Here is an 18,056-nt window from a genome sequence, read left to right as displayed (position 1 = left end):
TAAGTATATGCTTTTGGACTTGTAATATTTTTTTACGGCATTAGGACTTGTAATTCACAAGTTCTATCTTTCTCATAATAGGACATTCCAAACTGAAATGTGTACAGCACATGTGCAAATATCTCAGGACCGAACATATTCTTCTCAGAGGGAAAAAAGTCAACAAAAAGAGGCAATTAATTAACAGCATTTCTCGATCGATAGGAAACTGGTAAGCAACGATAGGTTACTTTCTCCTATATAACGTGATATCTTCCTAACCACCCCTCTTTCTATAATTCACAGGATGATGCAAACCTCGCTACTTTCTACTCCAATGGCCATCCGACAACACATTTTTTAAATTCAGGCTATATTTTTAAGGTGATGCAGTCTTTCTATTACAAGAGACTTCCTGTACATCCGACAACACATTTCTCCACTGTGCAAATATGTGCATTGCATTTTTTAATTCATATGGCATTTTTAAGGATGATGCATGCAACGATGCTACCTCAGTACTGGCGTTCTGCATCCGACAACACATTTTTGCCAATGTATAAATATTTGTATAACGATAATAATTGTATGGGAGTGACGCTGGAAACTCACCTGCCAATGCCATCATCAGACATGCGAACTACACCACCATAAAACTATTCAGGCAGCCAGGCAGACACCAGTTGATGCATCTAGTTGGATAGCCTCCCAGCCAACTAGGTCATACATGCCTGCACAATTGGCAATGTAATCACTAAATTAACCCCTAATCTGTCAAGATAATGTATCCATATGAATCATGTAAAGTTGAAAGTCATCCTAATAGAAGAAATATATGAGAAATTACCTGAATGACAACTCAGAGGGTAAAGCTGCATTCTTTTACATGATGACGCATGCACTATATTTACACAGTAGATCAACAATTAAACTTTACTGTATCAAAATGAGAAAGGAAGATGGTTAGTCCAATTTTAATCCATCATCACTTAAAAGACTAACCTTTTCTGAATAGTGCTTTCAATATTATTCAATGTTAGTAATGAACTTTACTGTATGCATACTGGACAAGTCAATAAATATTTGGAAGGACTTGGAATCCACAAAATTTTGTTTTGGAACAACAGAATCCACAAATTGATTTTTAATAAGATGATAAAACAAAAAATAAATATTAAAATAAAAAATAAAAATGATTGAAAGGATGCATATGAAAATGGTTAAATTCAACCCTGAGAAAAGCTAGAGTCCAATTCTCTCTGGAATGAGAAGACCGAATGAAGCTTATACTCTGACATACTCCCTCCGTCCCAATATGTAGCATCCTAGGATGGGATTAGACACATCCTAAGACTACGAATCTGGACATAGATTGCTACATATTAGGACGGAGGGAGTATGTTTTTAATTGCCAAAATCTTGTTACGCAAATACTCTTGCAACATTAGCTAACATAAAATGAAAAATAAAGGATAGCTTGGACATTGTTATAAGGAGACCAATTTACTGCTGAAGTTTGTGGCCGCTTTGTTATAACTGCTGTCGCCTCCAGAATTCTTCAAATGCAAAATAGGTTTTCTGAATCAAGAGGGATAGATCAGAGGTATAATTTGCGACCGAGATATATTTACTTAGGCATTTAAGGTGATACACTGTGAAATGACATGCTACAAGAATGTTCTTTAATGGAGAAAGGCTTCTGTAGCCTGACATCAAGTATTATGTACAGTAACCAGAGCAGAATTGTATGTAGGATGGCTGAACGCTTCGTCAACAATTTTTCTCCAGTCATCTTTGCATGCTTCCATATCTGACCTGCAAAAGAAGAGGAAACTAATGGTTATAACAGGGGAGTGAAGAAAAGAAAATCTAGTAATTTGTAATGTCAAATTCCCAAACCATCAACTTACAAATCAACAGGGACCAAGAGCAGGACAAAGTTGTACAGCCATATCAATCCAGCCTTGAGCCAACCAACACCCTTTGCAATAGCAAAATCCAAGTCACCTCCTACAGCTTTACGGGTTGCCACCTGACAGGAAACATCACTCGATATGATTGGTATCTACACCAAGTATTTATATGAGTAGCATATAAACACCAAGAATTTAGAAACTTCATAGTTTCTACGTACTATTTTTTTGAGAGGATGAATAACGATTCAACTCAGAGGGTTTCTTGGAAGGAATTATGGTGAGCAGCAGCCCAACTGAACATTAATAATTTGCAAAACTTTAGTTGGTACAAATGATTTAGCTCTGAATGTAAATAATGATTAGACGATGCTGGTAAAATAACAGTTAGGCAATTATTTCTAGAATCCTAGCCACAAACAAAGTGGCCAATTGCTAAATTATGGTTCTGACCAGTAGGTAGAAGTTCCGTGAAATCAACAAGCAGCAAACGAAGGATGGACTCGGCAAAAACAGAAAGAGAAAAGTTAACGATCTCACCATCTGGGTAAAAATAAAGGCAAATGTTACAACAGGTCCAGGACATCTGATATGGCAGCAATCATCTGAATAAGCAAACAGTGCAACAGCCTGATTCACAATGCTCATCTGAAGGAACAAAGCAGCTCTAATTTCCTCATCGGTGTCCATCAGTGATTTATGTTCAATTTTGCACTGTCCACAGCCTAAATAATCAGCTCATTCAATTTTCCAGACCAAAATAATCTCCTTTAATAAGAAGAAAAGGTGCTTACTGAAAAGAAGCCTGTCATTGTTGCAGCCCTGAAAAAAATGGCTGTACTCAGAACAATGTAGCTACCAAAAGCAGCACCGCTAGCAATGATTTTCTTAACTCTCAGTGTATCCCGTGAAATCAGATAAAAGCAACAAGTAATACTTACTAATCATGAAAAGAAACAAGGGCACAAACAATATATATTGTAGAGTAAGGTTGGCCTTTTGTAGCTGAAACTCACAGTAATTAAAAACAGCAATCACCAGAGTCAAGAAACTTGGTAAGTCGAAGTTCCATAAAAGTAAAATGGCATGGACACCGAACTTCAATAAATATAATTATTAATGTTAGCATTGCATAATGCTGTAGTTTTCAAAACATAATCACTGTTTGTACTCACAAGATGGACAGTTGATGAGACAGTGTAGATCTGCAACAAAAGCAACGCATCTCAACTGACTACCCATTTTGTCATCTACACGTCAAATGCCTTGCCAGCAACAAAAACTCTTGAACTGCATCAAAATTTACTTACCATATAGCCCTTCATCATCTGACAAATTTCCCTACTGATTTGCACGGCTGAAGAAATAGGTATCAGGGCAGGCTGAGTCAAAACAAGATCGGACTCACTTTTGGTGTAATCAGTGGCATCAGCTACTGATATTCCAATATGACTTTCACCTATGGCATCATGATCAAGAAATTCATGCCCAACCATTGCACAACGACATCCAAAATTTCTGAGTCTTCTCACTATATCACTGTTGTCCTCTGCACTAACAAATAGAGCGAGCAAAATGGTAAAAGTGGTGCTTCTGTGCTTAACAAAAATAACTAAATTGCATAAATCTTAAAGCGGCATTGTTGGTAGTGTAGTAGCAGTGGTGTTTGCCACTGTCAAACAAGAACTTCTTGCAATTAATTACTTCGTTTGGAGCGACAGGTGAGGCATGAAGTATGGCATCACTTGGAACATAAAGATCGACCTGGAAAGAGATCTGAAATCCCATTGATGTTTAAGTGAACTTCTTTATTGTTACGAGCTAACTCAAACACTGCACGGGCAGGTAAAACATTGATGCCTAGTTTTCCAAGCCTTCCACACACTTGCCTTGTAACCAACAATGGACTTTCTGAGAGGGAAGGAAATATCATTTGATGAAGAATTAATTGAGATCTCAACAAGAAGATAGCTGGGTTTCTGCATCACCTGTGAGGACTATTATATCCAAACCCAGACTGATAAGGCCATTGAGAGCATCTGCGCTATCATGTCTAAGGTCCTCTTTGAAAGGTAGTAGGCCAGCAAATTCCCAACATGAGTCTGACTGGAGGAAAATAACAGAAATTAAATGTAAATTGTGGCATACATTATAAGTTTGCAAGTTTCAAGGTGTTAATACAGAGTCAAATTGCCTAACTGATGTCCTACAGCTATGGCCTGATACCCATCAACAGCAAGGTTATCCATTATCATACTTATTCTCTCTTTGACTGCTTTGCTACAGCCGCACTGATGAGCAACCTATAGCATAAAAACAGAAGACTACTGACGAACATGCCTGTACTAACACAACACATGCAATTGTCCCATTAGCCACAATGACAGGACTCACACGCTTCTCTGTTGTGTGAATATTGTATAAGTGACTTGCATTTGCAGGATCACCTTTGAATACACAGCACTTAGAACCATTTTCATCAATATATGTAGCCAGGAACATCAACTTTAGTGAAACAAAGAAATGGGCATGGTGCTCTATGACCTGAACACCAGCCCTTGCCTATAGATATGATATGCTTGTTAAGTTAATTTATAACACACACGCATACACAAAGAGAGGGATTAAAAGGCAGCATAGTAAGATAAAGGGAACCTGTTCTGGATCATCCAAGAGGCTCAGAATAGCTGGATCAATTGGTTCAATGTACAATTCATGTTGGGATCTTGATGCCCGTGAAGCTAACACAATAGCCTGATCTTCATTAACACCTTTCGCAAACAACTCAATCTTGTCCCTGGCAAAAGAGGGTTTATTACATGTTATGGTGCCCGTCATGTTAAAAAGCATGACATCCATGCTTGCCAGATCTTCAAGGGCAACTGTCCCTCTACTAGCAACCCCCAGCAAACAAAGCCTTAGAGATCCAAATGCCAATGCAAGGTAGAGGACAACAGGCATTGCCATTGGAACCACCCCAATTAATGCCATAAAACAGCCACCCTGCAGCATAGCTCCAGAGCTGTGTTTCTGGAACAACAATCTTAAGATTACCTCCGCAATGGTACCAAATAGCACAAGAGAAAAGCAGAAGCAGCCAACAAGCATGATTCCCTCTTTAAGTTGCCCAGGCCGAGTGTAACGTTGTGGGTAGAGCCGAAGTGTGCTTCGAGGAATATCACGACCAGTCGCAATAACAACAGCAGTCCCTTGGCCACAGGACACGGTCCAAGCATAGTATATGAGGAAGCCGTGTACACAATCAACAGACCTTTTGGCCCAGCAAGTCATTGTGTTGATTTTTTCAAACCGGAGGACACGGGCATTGGCAGGGACAATGTCCCCAACTTTGAGAAATATGATATCCCCAGGTACCAGATTCACTGCATGCACATTTATCCACATCCCATCCCTCAGAACCTTCGCCCTTGGTGCATATGCTTTTGCCTCCAATGGAGCCTTAGCATACTCCACAACAAGTTTCACAGTCAAGCATGCTGTCAAGCTTGTAGCTAGTAAATATATAGTGATGGACATCATGGAAGATCTCTGGCCAGCTGAAGCAATGGTGAGGGACACAACTGTAGATGATACAGTAACCCATGACATGGAGTTAAGTATGACACAGATCATGTTCCTGTACTTGGGGAAGATATTGTTCCATTCCCAGAGTGAGAAGAGCTTCATCAGGAATTTTCGAAGCATGCTGTCCTCCTGCAGCAACCATAAATTTGACCTTATGAAGCTATTTTATTTAAATAAAATGATCTTACACAGATCAATTTTAGTTAGAAAAGTAATCGGTATATGGGACCTAGATAATCAAGATAGTGTAATTTTTTTTTACTAGAAACCAACTGTAAAAATTAAAACAGGTGAACATTGAAACTCACACATTGGGAATAAATGAACAGTACATTAAAAAAACTAGTACTACCTCTGTTTTTTCATGTATGACAGCATTGACTTTTCGCATAACGTTTGACCATTCGTTTTATTCAAAAATTTAGTGCAAATATGTCAAAATATAAGTTAAGGTTAGAGTTTCTCTGATGATAAAACAAGTCACAACAAAATATATGACATTTATATATATTTTTTTGAATAAGATGATCAGTCAAATGTCACGCTAAAGTGAACGGCGTCACATATTAAAAAAAAACTAGCACTAGTAAAATCCAAATCTGTGCTCATATTGCTCATATCTGTGTCTCATGTCCAGAAGAAATAATAGAAAACCGTTGCTTTGAACACAATGAGGGGGGAGGCATGAGCCCTGTAGTAGTACTATCCAAGAGGGAATCTCTCAGACACTCTTTGAGCTGCAGCAATAATTGTAAGATATTTTCACATGAGGCTAATCCTCAGTGTAGTTTATTTTCTAGTTCTACGGTGGTACTACCCCAAGTTGTCAAGAAGCATGAGTAATTGCTATTTGCCAATTGTCATTTTTCACAGGAGAGAACAAGCAGTTGCATTTACAAGAGCAAGCCAAGTAGCGTGTGTGTGTTTATAGAGGGACACCTGCTTTTATAGAAAAGAAATTAAGTAGAGTTAACAGGCATAGCAGACATTTTGATGAATCCACTGTTGCGACACAAGTGTTTTCAACAAAAATCACACCGAAGGGAAATTAGGACATTTGTAGCAGGGAAATGACACTGTCCCTTTTGCATTGGAGGCAGCTTAGTGTGTGTGTGTGTGTGTGTGTGTGTGTGTGTGTGTGTGTGTGCAGTTACTGAATAATGCTGAAGTGTGGTGTACAGTGTAGAGACTCCATTCAGATAATCCAGAATGCAGAAACAAAAAGAGCAGCGCGACCAATTTGATTCCAAAATTTATAAAATAAAACAAAAATGCCAAGACAACAATCCGCACAAGAGCGGCCTGCGCCAACAATATTCATTCATTGAGAGTATTCAACAATGTGGATAGAGTGAAACAGCTACTCCTTCCTAGCAGATACCGGAGCACTGAATCAGTTATCAACAGGGGGAGGGAGGGAGAGGGAGGCACTTGGTGGTGGGAGAGGATGACGACGTTGGGGTTGGGCCCGTGCAGGCGGAGGCGGCGCGCCGCCTCCTTTCTCCCCCGTGCCGAGCCGCCGCAGCACCTCCTCCTCCTCCACCGTCTCCTGCCAAACACAGCGCGCATCATCGACCGGACCAGGCAATCGCCGGTGAGAAATCGGCGACCCTCAACAGCTCCGCCATTGCGCTCTCCTCCGGTGACGCCATATGAATCCCTCCCACCCGTCTCCCGTTCCCGTGCCCTCGCTCCGCTTCTTGGCAGTACTATTATATTATTATATTGTTATTATTTTTTACAGTATTTAATAAAAAATAAAATAAAGAAAAGGAAAAGAAAACGATTGGATAGTTTTCCGCTTTCTTCCACACAAGACGTAAAGCTTGTCGATTCTCCATGGCTGTCCTCGCCGTCGCTACGCTCTTCTCGGTGGGGTGCCTCCCCTCTCGACGTTCGCCGCCACCTCTCCATTGTCACCAGATACACGTCTAAGCTCCGACGATCGCTGATCTGAGCATGCCTTTGTTCTATGGTAAATCCCCTGATGAGGCTATTTAATTTGAAGAGTTCAATGCAACTGAAATGGGCTGCTGGTAGTAATGTTCAGGCGAAAACGAACTGCATTCCCCGGCCCTTAGCAGTTAGTATCTGCTCAACATCTCTCATTGACGCTCTGCCTTCATGTTCAGTTCAGGACATGAATTTAAGAAAAGGGTACTCCTACTATGATTTGGATGCCCCATGCATGCAAGATAAGGCCGGTGGTAAGAGAGGAGCGCCCTGCGTCGTTCAGGTTCAGCTCCAAGATGTTGATTGAGTTTCTTCCTAGGTTTTTTGTCGCAGAAAGGATACCGTGTACCTTTTGCTCAGAATGTGAAGATGAAGATCTTGTACCTTTTGCCCCCTCTGAGCTGCTACTTCATACTCTAGTGACTTACGACCCTCGGTACGACCAGCGAGTCCATATTTGTATCACGCTGTCACTCACTATTTCCTTTTCGTTTTTTCCCCCGACAGCTGCTACTGTCTCAGTGTCTCCTGTTGATGAGATCAAACTGAAATCATGGCTACCACTTTTGTGAGTTGTGATCCTTGTCCTTGTGGTAGGTTGTTGAGATCATGGGACAATTCGGTATATAAATATTGCTATTCTTGAGATTAAAAATGATGAAGAATAGGATATACATACAGCAATTGCAGCCTGTGCAGCAGCGTTTGGAGATCCTCAGTTTGGCACTTCTCCCTCTTATTATTTCCCTGTGAGTACATTTCACAAAACTATAGGTATTTTGACCAAATTATCATAAAACCATAGATTTAATGCGTTGTATCACAAAACTACAGATTTAGCACGAAATTTATCATGAAACTAGTAAATGTTAAGTATCACAAAAATGCATGTTTAATATTTAAGTTATCACAAAACTACAACTTTTGGAGTTTAGATCCCTAGCACCATTGTTATGTTGGAGCTATAAGCATTATTGCTTTTGTGACTAAATTGGTTCTAAACTTATAGTTTTGTGATACTTTAGTTAATAAACATATAGTTTTGTGATACTTCATCTTAAACGTGTAATTTCCGTGATAAATTTGGTGTTAAATGTGTCATTTGTGATACGCCGAGTTAAATATGTAATTTTGTGGTAATTTGGTCATTAATACTATGAAAAATATTTTTGTGAGATAATAAATATTACATATATAAAAAAAAGAAAAAGGAAGGAAGGCAGGCCCACGGCCCAGTGGGCTGGAATTCCAGGCCCAAGCCCAAGATGGGTTGCGGGATAGATAAGGACTCCACCGGCCGGGTTCCCCCATTTCGCTTCGCTTCCCCCAAACCGCAGGCGCACCCCCACCAACCAAAAAACCACAACCTCCCCCTCTCCTCTCCTCTCCTCGCCGCCGGCGCCGCCGCCGCCGCCGTCACCGCCGCCTTCTCCCTCTCCAGCCTCTCCTTCTCTCCGCCACGAGGTACGCCCCCGCCCCCGCGCCCGCGCCCAATCCTTTCCTTCGTTTGCGTTCGTGCGTAGGGTCGGTTCCCGGGTTAGGGTTTTGGCCGGGGCGACAGCCGACACCGTCGCCGTCGAGTGGGTTTCGTGGATTGCTTGCTTTTGCGACACGCCTTCCGTTTGCCTCCCTCCGCGGCGCCAATCCTCGTTTAGGGTTTAACCCCATTTCGCTGCTCCGGTGGTTGCGATTCACGTCTTTCTTACCTTGTCTCTTGCCGGGGAATGGATAAGTTTCTTGCCGTAGCCGCGGCCTTGTTAGGTTGTATAGCTATGTGTTTTACGAGGACCAAATGGAGGCCATTTTTTGCCGATTAGACAGGGGGAACGTGTCGCCGGATGCAAATTGCTGTATCTTTGATTACCTAGTTTCCATTTCATTGCTTTGATTACACATGCATATCTGATTTCATATTTGGTTGCTGGATGCCCATGCATGTTCGGTACCAGGATTAAGTGCATAGACTAGTGCCTTCTCCTCTGCATTTATGAGGATTAATTCTTTCAATGAACTCAACCTGTGGACCTCAAATATGGATCAGTTAGTCATACCGCCAAATGGTACCCAGCGTGAATCTGTTTGTACCTATTGGGTCGAGGTGTCTATGTAGTGTAACCAGAATTAGCCTAGGAACCTATCAGTACTTTTGAAAGGGCAATAGTGAGCTTTACGTCATTTGGTGATGCCATTTAGTTGCTACTACCTTGAGAGTACAACTGTAGAAAGGCTGCATATTTTATTTCTCTATTTGAAGCTGGATGCTCTATCTTTCTTCTTTTTTTTTTTTAAAAAAAGTTTTGCTTCATGTGTCATATTGCATTTCTATGTGACTATTTACCCCTTGTGTACTCCAAAATGCCATAACTTATGCATCTCGGGTTTCTCTCTGTACTGTAGGCTAAACAAGATCATTCATTCCATTAGTCATAAATAAAGACCATTGTTGAATCAAAAGAGAAATAAGGTCACTATCCAATTGAAGACCAAAAACAGGGTACTGTGATTTGTTGTACAGGATAAAAGTTTGTCGACATAATTTCCGGCCATTGGAGTACTGGCAGGTGTTATACCCCGAAAGGAGTTTCTTGTAAATTTTCTGGTGTATTGTATTTGCGGCTTTGTTGTTTCTCTGGAATTGGCAATAATGTCAGAAAGTGAGTTGGCAGTAATAAAGCCAGAGGTATGACCCCTATGCATTTCTAGATCATAACTATTTTTTCTGTTTATTGGAGGGGAAACAATTGTTCTCCAGCCTTATCAGCTATTCATTTGGTTCCAATTTAATGTCATTGTGAACTCACAGGCGTTGAAGAGTTATATTTGGCTTCAGTGCTTTGATGGTTCCATACAACAAGTGGAGGAGGAGGTTGCCATGTTTTGCCCTATGATATGTCGAGAGATAGTAAAAAATGGAACAGGATCATCAAAAAATCATGCAATTGCTCTCCCAGAAAGAGTTAACCCTACAAGTTTGAGTTTGATTCTTGACTATTGTCGGTTTCATCAAGTCCCAGGGCGCTCAAACAAGGTATGTTGTGATTTAAGTTTTGTCTTCTGGCAACTCCCTTTTTACTGCTTTCTCTCTTCTGCTTGTTTCAGGCGTCCACCTGTTGCAAGTATAGACCATTATGTAATTTTGCTTCCTGTAACAGCCATGTTATTCCCGTAGTTGTTTTGTTACAAGTAATAGTCTCAAGGGTAATTCTGCTTCTTTTAATACTCCTATTTTTATCGATAAGGATCATGGCATGATTCAGCTTATGAACTTCGGGAAACTTTCTGGAGAGGATGCTAATTCTTTTAGCCACTTAGGCATTTACTTTATGTTATAAGAGGAAATAATCATTTGATGAATTTACATTTCTCCAGTTATCATATCATGGTCACATTTATTGTGCAGGAGCGAAAATCATTTGATGAAAAGTTTGTCAGAATAGATACAGAAAGACTATGTGAGCTGACATCGGCGGCTGATAGTCTCCAATTAAAGCCATTGGTTGATCTTACCAGTCGAGCACTTGCTCGAATAATTGAAGGAAAGACACCTGAGGAAATTCGTGATATTTTCCATTTGCCAGATGACTTAACAGAGGTACAAATCGCATGTCTGCTTATAGTTATCAGCATGTATTGATGCTTACTGTGGAACTTGCATTCATTCAGGAAGAGAAATTGGAACCCCTGAAAAATATAAATGATGATCCCAGGATCCGTTTGTTGAATCGATTATATGCAAAGAAGCGGAAAGAACTACAGGAGCGCCAGAAACTGAAGGTAAATATGATAAAATCCAAACTGTTGTATTATCATCAGAGTATGCATTCTGATATTAGGCCTGTAGGCCACGTGAAATGATATTTATCCTGTCCATTCAGCAGTGTAGTTCATGTTTGAATGTCATGTATTAAGAATCTTATGCTAATTTTGTTTCAGGATGTTCAAGTACAAGAAGAGCAAAAAGATGAGCGGTCACTGGATGAGATACTATGTTTTATAAATGGGGATGGAGGTATAATTACAGTGAGTTATATTGACTATATAACTTCGTTGTTTCCCTTGTCTCATTCAACCATGATTATCCTGTTCTGCTGAATAACGCTGAGCAATCAGTAAACTACTAAGTTGTCATCCAGGGTCAAATTCTATAGTCAATTTTAACTAATCTGGTTACAATATTTAGGCAAAGATGCAAACATGCAACCAAAGAGCTTGCTCAAAGAGTATTTCTATATAGAAAAAACTTAGCAATTTCATATAAAGGTTTATCCATTTTATAGGTTCTGGAGGTGGGAAAGCTTCTAAGAATAAGAAAAAGAACAAGAGAAGAAAGGACCATTCTAAGAACCCCCCAAAAGCTAATCCTGAACCTGTAAACAAGGTTAGGTGTCCTCACTGTTTTTTGTTGAGTAGTTGTGTGGAGAACAGTCAAGTTCTTACTTATCTGTTGACTTATAGGAGGAAGCTACTCGTGGAGTTCCATTCAATGCGGGTACTGGTAATATTTCTAGAACACCTTGCCAAAGCTCAGATGTGCAAGATGATGTTGAGTACCCCTTTGAAGATGCTGACCTTGATGATGGACTTGATCCTGCAATGCAGGAAGAGCTTGACAGGTGAGGATATGACATCTCAAGCATACAGTTCTGTTTTTTCTGCGCCGTTCTTTTCTTTCCAATGCATCAAAACTCTATAGCGCCCTATTTTGCATATGCTATTATGCTTTAGCAAATTACATGTTTTGCCCCTAAAAACAATTCTTCTTAGTATTTGTGCTGATATATAAGTTGGTTAGTTCAAAATTCGCAGCTGAAAAACAGCATGATATAATTCAGTTGCTTCTGGTCAAGTTCATAGAAGTTTTGCTTAATAATCGCAGTTGCTTCTGGTCAAGTTCATTGCTCTCCTAAGCCTGTTGAGAAAGTTGCAGAGAGCATTCAACATCATTTACTACTGACATACCTGACAAGTTTTACTTTTAACATGCAGAGAAGTGGAGGACTTCGCAAGGAGGTTGAATTCTGTTTGGCCTGAAAGAATGCATTTAGGCCAAGAAAGAAGGATTGAGTCACATATGATTGGTGGCAATGGTTCTCTGCAAAGATTTTCTGGTAATTACTTCTATATTTTGAAGAAATTTTGTATTCCCCAGTCCAAGTGTCAAAGAATATGATCTTCTTTGTCTTTAGGCAAGCATCAAAGATGCACGATAGCGGTTCTGCGCAGTTTTTTTTTTTTTGGGCGTAAGCACTCTTGTTTAGCCATACTTATCTTGTTTAATCGTACTTGCATTTATGCAGGGTTCAATCACAGGTGAGAAGGTTAAGCGCCAGGATCAACAAGCAGAAGCACAGGAAATTTGTTCACATGCAGCTTGGAAGAGAGCTAGAGACCACCGAACAGGGCCACCTGTTTACTTGAGTAAGTGCTCGCCGAAAAAGCCTCGGCGCCCAGCTTGCAGACGATGTAGATTTGTTTGCCTTGGCCATTTTCGGTGAAGGGGGGGGGGGGGGGGGGGGGGGAGGATGATGAGGTATAGATCAAGGAACAGTGAAGTAAGTTTGTTATTTCATTGGAGCGTTGGAGGTCTGTTGACTCGGGTTTTTTCTTTGCTGTGTTGCCAATTTTCCTGAATAGAGCGAGTGTGTTGATGATAGTTGCAACTGACTGTAACAGATGATGATATGAGCTGTTGTGAAAGAAATTCCGTTGATCAATTGTATGTCTGATGTAAACTGAGCTTATATGCGATTCGCTCCTCTTGTGAAGATGGAGGCCATCACGTCACGTGCGAGGGATAGGAGGATTACCTAACCTAGCTAGTACCTGCCATCAACGTCAAGGACAGGGCCGAAAAGATTCTGGCCGCTGGGCCAAGAAGTAGCATCTTCTCAAGCTCAACATGGAGATGGAGATGGAGTAGGGTATTTACAAAGATGAAGCATTCAATGGGTGAAGGCAGGCATGCCAAAGGTACGTACGTTAACGTACTTGTTGATGGACCAGACCAGAGCAAAGGGAGCATTCATGTCTAGCAATGAGGTGAGATTTCAGTTGATGCAACCACCAATAACTTCCATCCAGGTTACTTTGCGCGAAAATTCATCTCACTCGAGGGAATGGACTTGAGTCGCAATCTTTCGGGGGCCTCTCCAACCATCCTGAGAGGCGACCCCAAACCCAAAGGCCAAATCAATCTCTCGTGTGAGTTGTGACCTCCTTTCCCTTTCCTTTCGTCTCTGGCAGCCGGCAAAGGGTCTATCCCATATTCAGGTTCATCTCGTTATTGTTCCTTTTTTTTCCCTCTTTCTTTCTTGTGTAGTTCGAACAAGATGTGGGCGTCCATCTTCCTCGTCCGGCTCATCGACGCAATAGTAGGCGGAGGCAGCATTTTAGCAAGACTAGGGCTGAATCATATAGCTATTAATTTTTTTGTGCAAATTCTACGTAAATTTCAATATTTCAGTGTTTCTCCCTTGAAAATTTTTGCCATGTGTGGGGCCCAAGCACAAGCTGCCCCACACGTGACTCCGCCCCTGGTAGGGTCCGACGTCTACGGCCGCTGAAGGGAGAATAGCATATCTACTCCAAAAATAGTATTAAATTCATAGTTTTATGATAATTTGATAGTTTTATGAAATTTGCTCTAAGATATATGTATTTGAACACGTTGATAAGTTTACAGTGCATTATGAACATTATATTCATTCCAAACGTTGCCTTTTAGTTTTTCCATAAAATCATAGATATTTGTTGGACTATTTATATAACTGAATATTATCTATATGGATAATTACTATCGAGTATTCTCGGATAATTTTAGAAATCAAATTTGTATCAACTTCTAACAAACTAGTTAAGCAACATGGATACATCAAGCATGGGTTAAAATAGTTATTATTAACAAAAACAAAATAGATAGACTCATATGTTAAACAAAATACATGTTACGGTAGATGACTAGAGAGCTCGAGCACACGAGCTTGTTGTCGAAGCATGGGAACAAGCATTAACTGGAGTTAGCATTACTGTTATTTAAGATGGAGAAGAGTGAGGATACAAGAATAGAACAAAGGGAAAATATATGGGAACAAAATGTTAATTTCACAGTACGATGCAGTAAAAGAAAAAAAATAGTATTAAATTCGTAGAACTTTTATGATATTAGCAAATTATGTGATAAATGGGAACATAGCGTATAATAGAAGTAATCACCTCATGCTTGTGTGGCAGGTGTCTACGTTTGGATATATAGGCACTATTCTTTTCTCCAACGAAAACCGGATAAACTTCTAGATAAAAGTGGCACGCTTTTCAAACTGTTAAACGGTGTGTTTCGTTCGAAAACTTTCTCTATAAAAGTTGTTCTAAAATATGAGATTAATCCATTTTTCAAGTTTGTAAATATTTTTTAAGTTAATGATTAGAGCCTTTATCGTCTCAACTATTGTAAATATATGGTCTCTAAATAATCTTGTATTATTTAAGAGACCATATTCGCCTCAACCATTGAACGTGCCCTAATATGCTATCGATAAATGCTACGGCAAAGGATACGTTTCCTTCCTTTAATTTTGGGCTGGCGTTGTTTACATGTGCTTGAGATATATATACTCTATAATAATACAAATGTGATGCTAGTATATATTGCGATTAAATGTACAGTAAATAGGGATGAACAATATACGATTTTTTACTGAGAAGACATGCATGTACCTACACTATATATATCTGGATCATCTGCTGCAGAAAGACTGAGAGTTAATGTTTGTCGTGATTAAACCATTAATTAATAATAATTCCAGGTTCAGTGTGGTAAATTGAGAAAGCTACTACTAGAAAAGAAGTTTGGGATGAAGCCCAGGCCCACCATCCGAAACTAGTAGCGGTCAGCCCGACAAAGTAGGTAGCGGCCGCCATGCGTCCATCGATCCCCCGACGCCTTCCTTTGTCCCGCGATCCCGGCGGTGCTCCGTCCATAGCTCTCTCGCCTCCGCCCATAAATACCACCCGCATTGGCGCCCAGCTACATCATCCACCAGCAATAACATTATATTGCAGCAATGGCATCCTCCTCCCTTCTACTCGCCTGTGTTGTGGTGACGGCCATGGTGTCCGCCGTCTCCTGCGGGCCACCCAAGGTGCCACCGGGCCCCAACATCACGACAAGCTACGGTGACAAGTGGCTGGAAGCCAAGGCCACCTGGTACGGTGCGCCCAAGGGTGCTGGCCCCAAGGACAACGGCGGCGCCTGCGGGTACAAGGATGTTGACAAGGCTCCCTTCCTCGGCATGAACTCCTGCGGCAACGACCCCATCTTCAAGGACGGCAAGGGTTGCGGCTCATGCTTCGAGATCAAGTGCTCCAAGCCGGAGGCCTGCTCCGACAAGCCCGCCCTTATCCACGTCACCGACATGAACGACGAGCCCATCGCTGCCTACCACTTCGACCTCTCCGGCCTTGCCTTCGGCGCCATGGCTAAGGATGGCAAGGACGAGGAGCTCCGTAAGGCCGGCATCATCGACACGCAGTTCCGCCGCGTCAAGTGCAAGTACCCTGCCGACACCAAGATCACCTTCCACATCGAGAAGGCCTCCAACCCCAACTACCTTGCGCTGCTAGTCAAGTACGTCGCTGGTGATGGTGACGTCGTGGAGGTGGAAATCAAGGAGAAGGGCTCCGAGGAGTGGAAGGCGCTCAAGGAGTCATGGGGTGCCATTTGGAGGATAGACACCCCCAAGCCGCTCAAGGGCCCCTTCTCCGTCCGCGTCACCACCGAGGGTGGCGAGAAGATCATCGCCGAGGACGCCATCCCTGATGGCTGGAAGGCCGACAGCGTGTACAAGTCCAACGTCCAGGCCAAGTGATCATTTTAAGCAAGGAAGAAACCAACGTACGTACGATCCGGCGCGGCTGCCTATATATATATATATACACACACACTATATACTATATATGTGTTGCTGCATGCTTGCATGCATGCACATATATATCCAGAGAAATATTTTTTAAACGAAATAATCTATAAATTTCTGAGCTAGGATCGTGGAGCATATACACGCCAGCACTATAATGGCGTCTGCTCTCCCATCGAACTGGCCCTGTAACAATGGGGTCATTTGTTTTTGCCCACAATATTTTCTGCTAAATTCATTCTCTGATTTTGCGTGAGATTATCATGAGAAGCAGTAACCATGTTGTGTATCCTTTTCTTCACGTCAAATTGCACCGCGCTATTTATTCACGCTGATTTGTGAATGTTTTGTATGGCCATCATATCGGACCGGGAATGCAATGGACCAGTGCACTGGCAACGTTAATTTTGGGCTAATAGCCAAGCCTATTGGACACAACTGCTTAGACCTAGGGAGCATATATTGCTCTCCAATGCGGAGGCTCGACCTTATCCTCTCCCTCTGTCAGTGAGTGAAAAAGAGCAGCCCCTCTTTTCCTCCACTAGATCCCCTTTCTTCTCCGTCTTCGGTGTCTGCTGGTCATCGGCGAGGGGGTGAGTGATGGGGGGGGGGGGGGGGGGGTTCCGGGAAGCCATCAGGTTCATCCCGTTTTAAATCGAGTTTATCTCATACTAGGTCTTTTTCTTCTCCTTTGTTGTATAGCTCGATGGAGATGCCAACACGCATCCTTTTTGTCCTAGCTGTCTCCTTCCATGGCTGGCTTGAGCTCAAAATCAGAGCTTGCTCTGCCTTGCGCCATTTGGAAGGATGCTATTTGGTTTTTCTCTGGTGTTTGAGTCAAAAAGTGCAACATATTTGCTCTATGGTGGGAGGTCTTCTTCCTCCACAACGACGAGGTGTCATCTCCAGCAAAGATTTTTGCTGCCAATTGGTGCCCTTCCTAGTCTCTGGCAGAGTTTTTTTAAAGTTAGACTGAATCTTCTTTTGTTCATCGGGTTTGCTTCAACCTCCAGCTGTAAGAGGACCCTGTTCGGTTTGGGCTTTAATGGTGTATTCTCTCCCAGCTAGCCGGCTATGTCAGGCTGTATTTAAAAGCAAGACGAATGGCATAAATAACACGAGACAAAATTACCTACATAAAAATGTTGGCCCCTATCTATCAATTTCTCTACATATCAACTAGATCTAGAACATAAAAAAAATCATCATAAACGCTTATCCAGATTAATTCTCAAAAGCTGGATTTTTCTAGGAAGGGGAGAGTATATATATAACTTCTATTCAGAGCCTTAAGGCAGCATTCGAGAGGGTGAGAGAGTGAGTTTGTTTGTTTCGTTTTCCGCGCGCACGTTTCCCAAACTACTAAACAGTGCGTTTTTTGTAAAATTTTTCAGTAAAAAAGTTACTTTAAAAAATCATATTAATCCATTTTTAAAATTTAAAATAGTCAATACTCAATTAATCATGAGCTAATAGCTCACCTCGTTTTGCGTATCTTCCCAATCTTCTCAATCTCCTTCTCCTCAAACACACCCTAAGTTTACCTAATCTCATCCGGATGAGAACCATGCACCATCACTACTACAAAAATAGTTTTCGCTGGCAGCCAGAGGTGCTGCCAGCGACCAAAGGCAAGTGGAAATAATGCATTTTCACTGGCGGCCGCCTGGCCGCTAGCGAAAATCAAGCTAAAGAGAACCGCCGGTGATAACAA

General features: G+C 41.5%; 3 protein-coding genes across 11 annotated transcripts; 2 read left to right on the top strand and 1 right to left on the bottom strand.

The window, feature by feature from the left end:
• Window positions 1-1,405: 1,405 nt before the first annotated feature.
• On the bottom strand, window positions 1,406-7,163 carry LOC127765217 (plasma membrane ATPase-like). Of its 9 annotated transcripts, XM_052290068.1 has the most exons (10): window positions 6,909-7,163; window positions 4,548-5,606; window positions 3,881-3,998; window positions 3,657-3,803; window positions 3,203-3,441; window positions 3,068-3,097; window positions 2,687-2,714; window positions 2,433-2,617; window positions 1,890-2,011; window positions 1,406-1,794 (listed from the first exon to the last, which is right to left on the bottom strand). In XM_052290068.1, the coding sequence occupies exons 1-10, from the start codon at window positions 7,047-7,049 to the stop codon at window positions 1,692-1,694; spliced, it is 2,172 nt and encodes a 723-aa protein (XP_052146028.1). In that variant the 5' UTR covers window positions 7,050-7,163; the 3' UTR covers window positions 1,406-1,691. The 9 variants fall into 9 exon arrangements, 7 of the variants coding, with proteins under 7 accessions (XP_052146028.1, XP_052146029.1, XP_052146035.1 ...); XM_052290069.1 differs by lacking the exon at window positions 3,068-3,097 and having other exon boundaries at window positions 1,407-1,794; XM_052290073.1 differs by lacking the exons at window positions 1,406-1,794; window positions 1,890-2,011 and adding an exon at window positions 2,909-2,990 and having other exon boundaries at window positions 2,491-2,617.
• Window positions 7,164-8,750: 1,587 nt separating this feature from the next.
• On the top strand, window positions 8,751-13,144 carry LOC127768923 (SKP1-like protein 21). Its single transcript, XM_052294592.1, has 10 exons — window positions 8,751-8,894; window positions 9,828-10,110; window positions 10,234-10,458; window positions 10,831-11,022; window positions 11,094-11,204; window positions 11,364-11,439; window positions 11,708-11,808; window positions 11,886-12,043; window positions 12,417-12,538; window positions 12,728-13,144. Exons 2-10 carry the CDS (start codon window positions 10,075-10,077, stop codon window positions 12,742-12,744), a joined length of 1,038 nt encoding a protein of 345 aa, XP_052150552.1. The 5' UTR covers window positions 8,751-8,894; window positions 9,828-10,074; the 3' UTR covers window positions 12,745-13,144.
• A 2,304-nt stretch (window positions 13,145-15,448) lies between these two features.
• On the top strand, window positions 15,449-16,671 carry LOC127765571 (expansin-B1). The gene has a single exon (XM_052290495.1). The coding sequence runs from the start codon at window positions 15,491-15,493 to the stop codon at window positions 16,292-16,294; it is 804 nt and encodes a 267-aa protein (XP_052146455.1). The 5' UTR covers window positions 15,449-15,490; the 3' UTR covers window positions 16,295-16,671.
• The last annotated feature ends 1,385 nt before the right edge of the window (window positions 16,672-18,056 follow it).

The sequence above is a fragment of the Oryza glaberrima genome, chromosome 3 (genome assembly GCF_000147395.1).
Source record: "Oryza glaberrima chromosome 3, OglaRS2, whole genome shotgun sequence".
NCBI lineage: Eukaryota > Viridiplantae > Streptophyta > Magnoliopsida > Poales > Poaceae > Oryza > Oryza glaberrima.
Note: the sequence above shows the minus strand (reverse complement) of the source record. Positions and strands in the feature narration are given on the sequence as shown.

Coding starts and splice junctions, on each gene's coding strand:
- LOC127765217 (XM_052290068.1), bottom strand. CDS start 7,049: ATGATGCGCGCTGTGTTTGGCAGGAGACGGTGGAGGAGGAGGAGGTGC. Junction 5,607..6,908: donor TCATCCTCTCCCACCACCAA/GTGCCTCCCTCT, acceptor TGGTTGCTGCAG/GAGGACAGCATGCTTCGAAA. Junction 3,804..3,880: donor GGATATAATAGTCCTCACAG/GTGATGCAGAAA, acceptor CTTCCCTCTCAG/AAAGTCCATTGTTGGTTACA.
- LOC127768923 (XM_052294592.1), top strand. CDS start 10,075: ATGTCAGAAAGTGAGTTGGCAGTAATAAAGCCAGAG. Junction 10,111..10,233: donor TGGCAGTAATAAAGCCAGAG/GTATGACCCCTA, acceptor GTGAACTCACAG/GCGTTGAAGAGTTATATTTG. Junction 11,205..11,363: donor AGGAGCGCCAGAAACTGAAG/GTAAATATGATA, acceptor ATTTTGTTTCAG/GATGTTCAAGTACAAGAAGA.
- LOC127765571 (XM_052290495.1), top strand. CDS start 15,491: ATGGCATCCTCCTCCCTTCTACTCGCCTGTGTTGTGGTGACGGCCATG.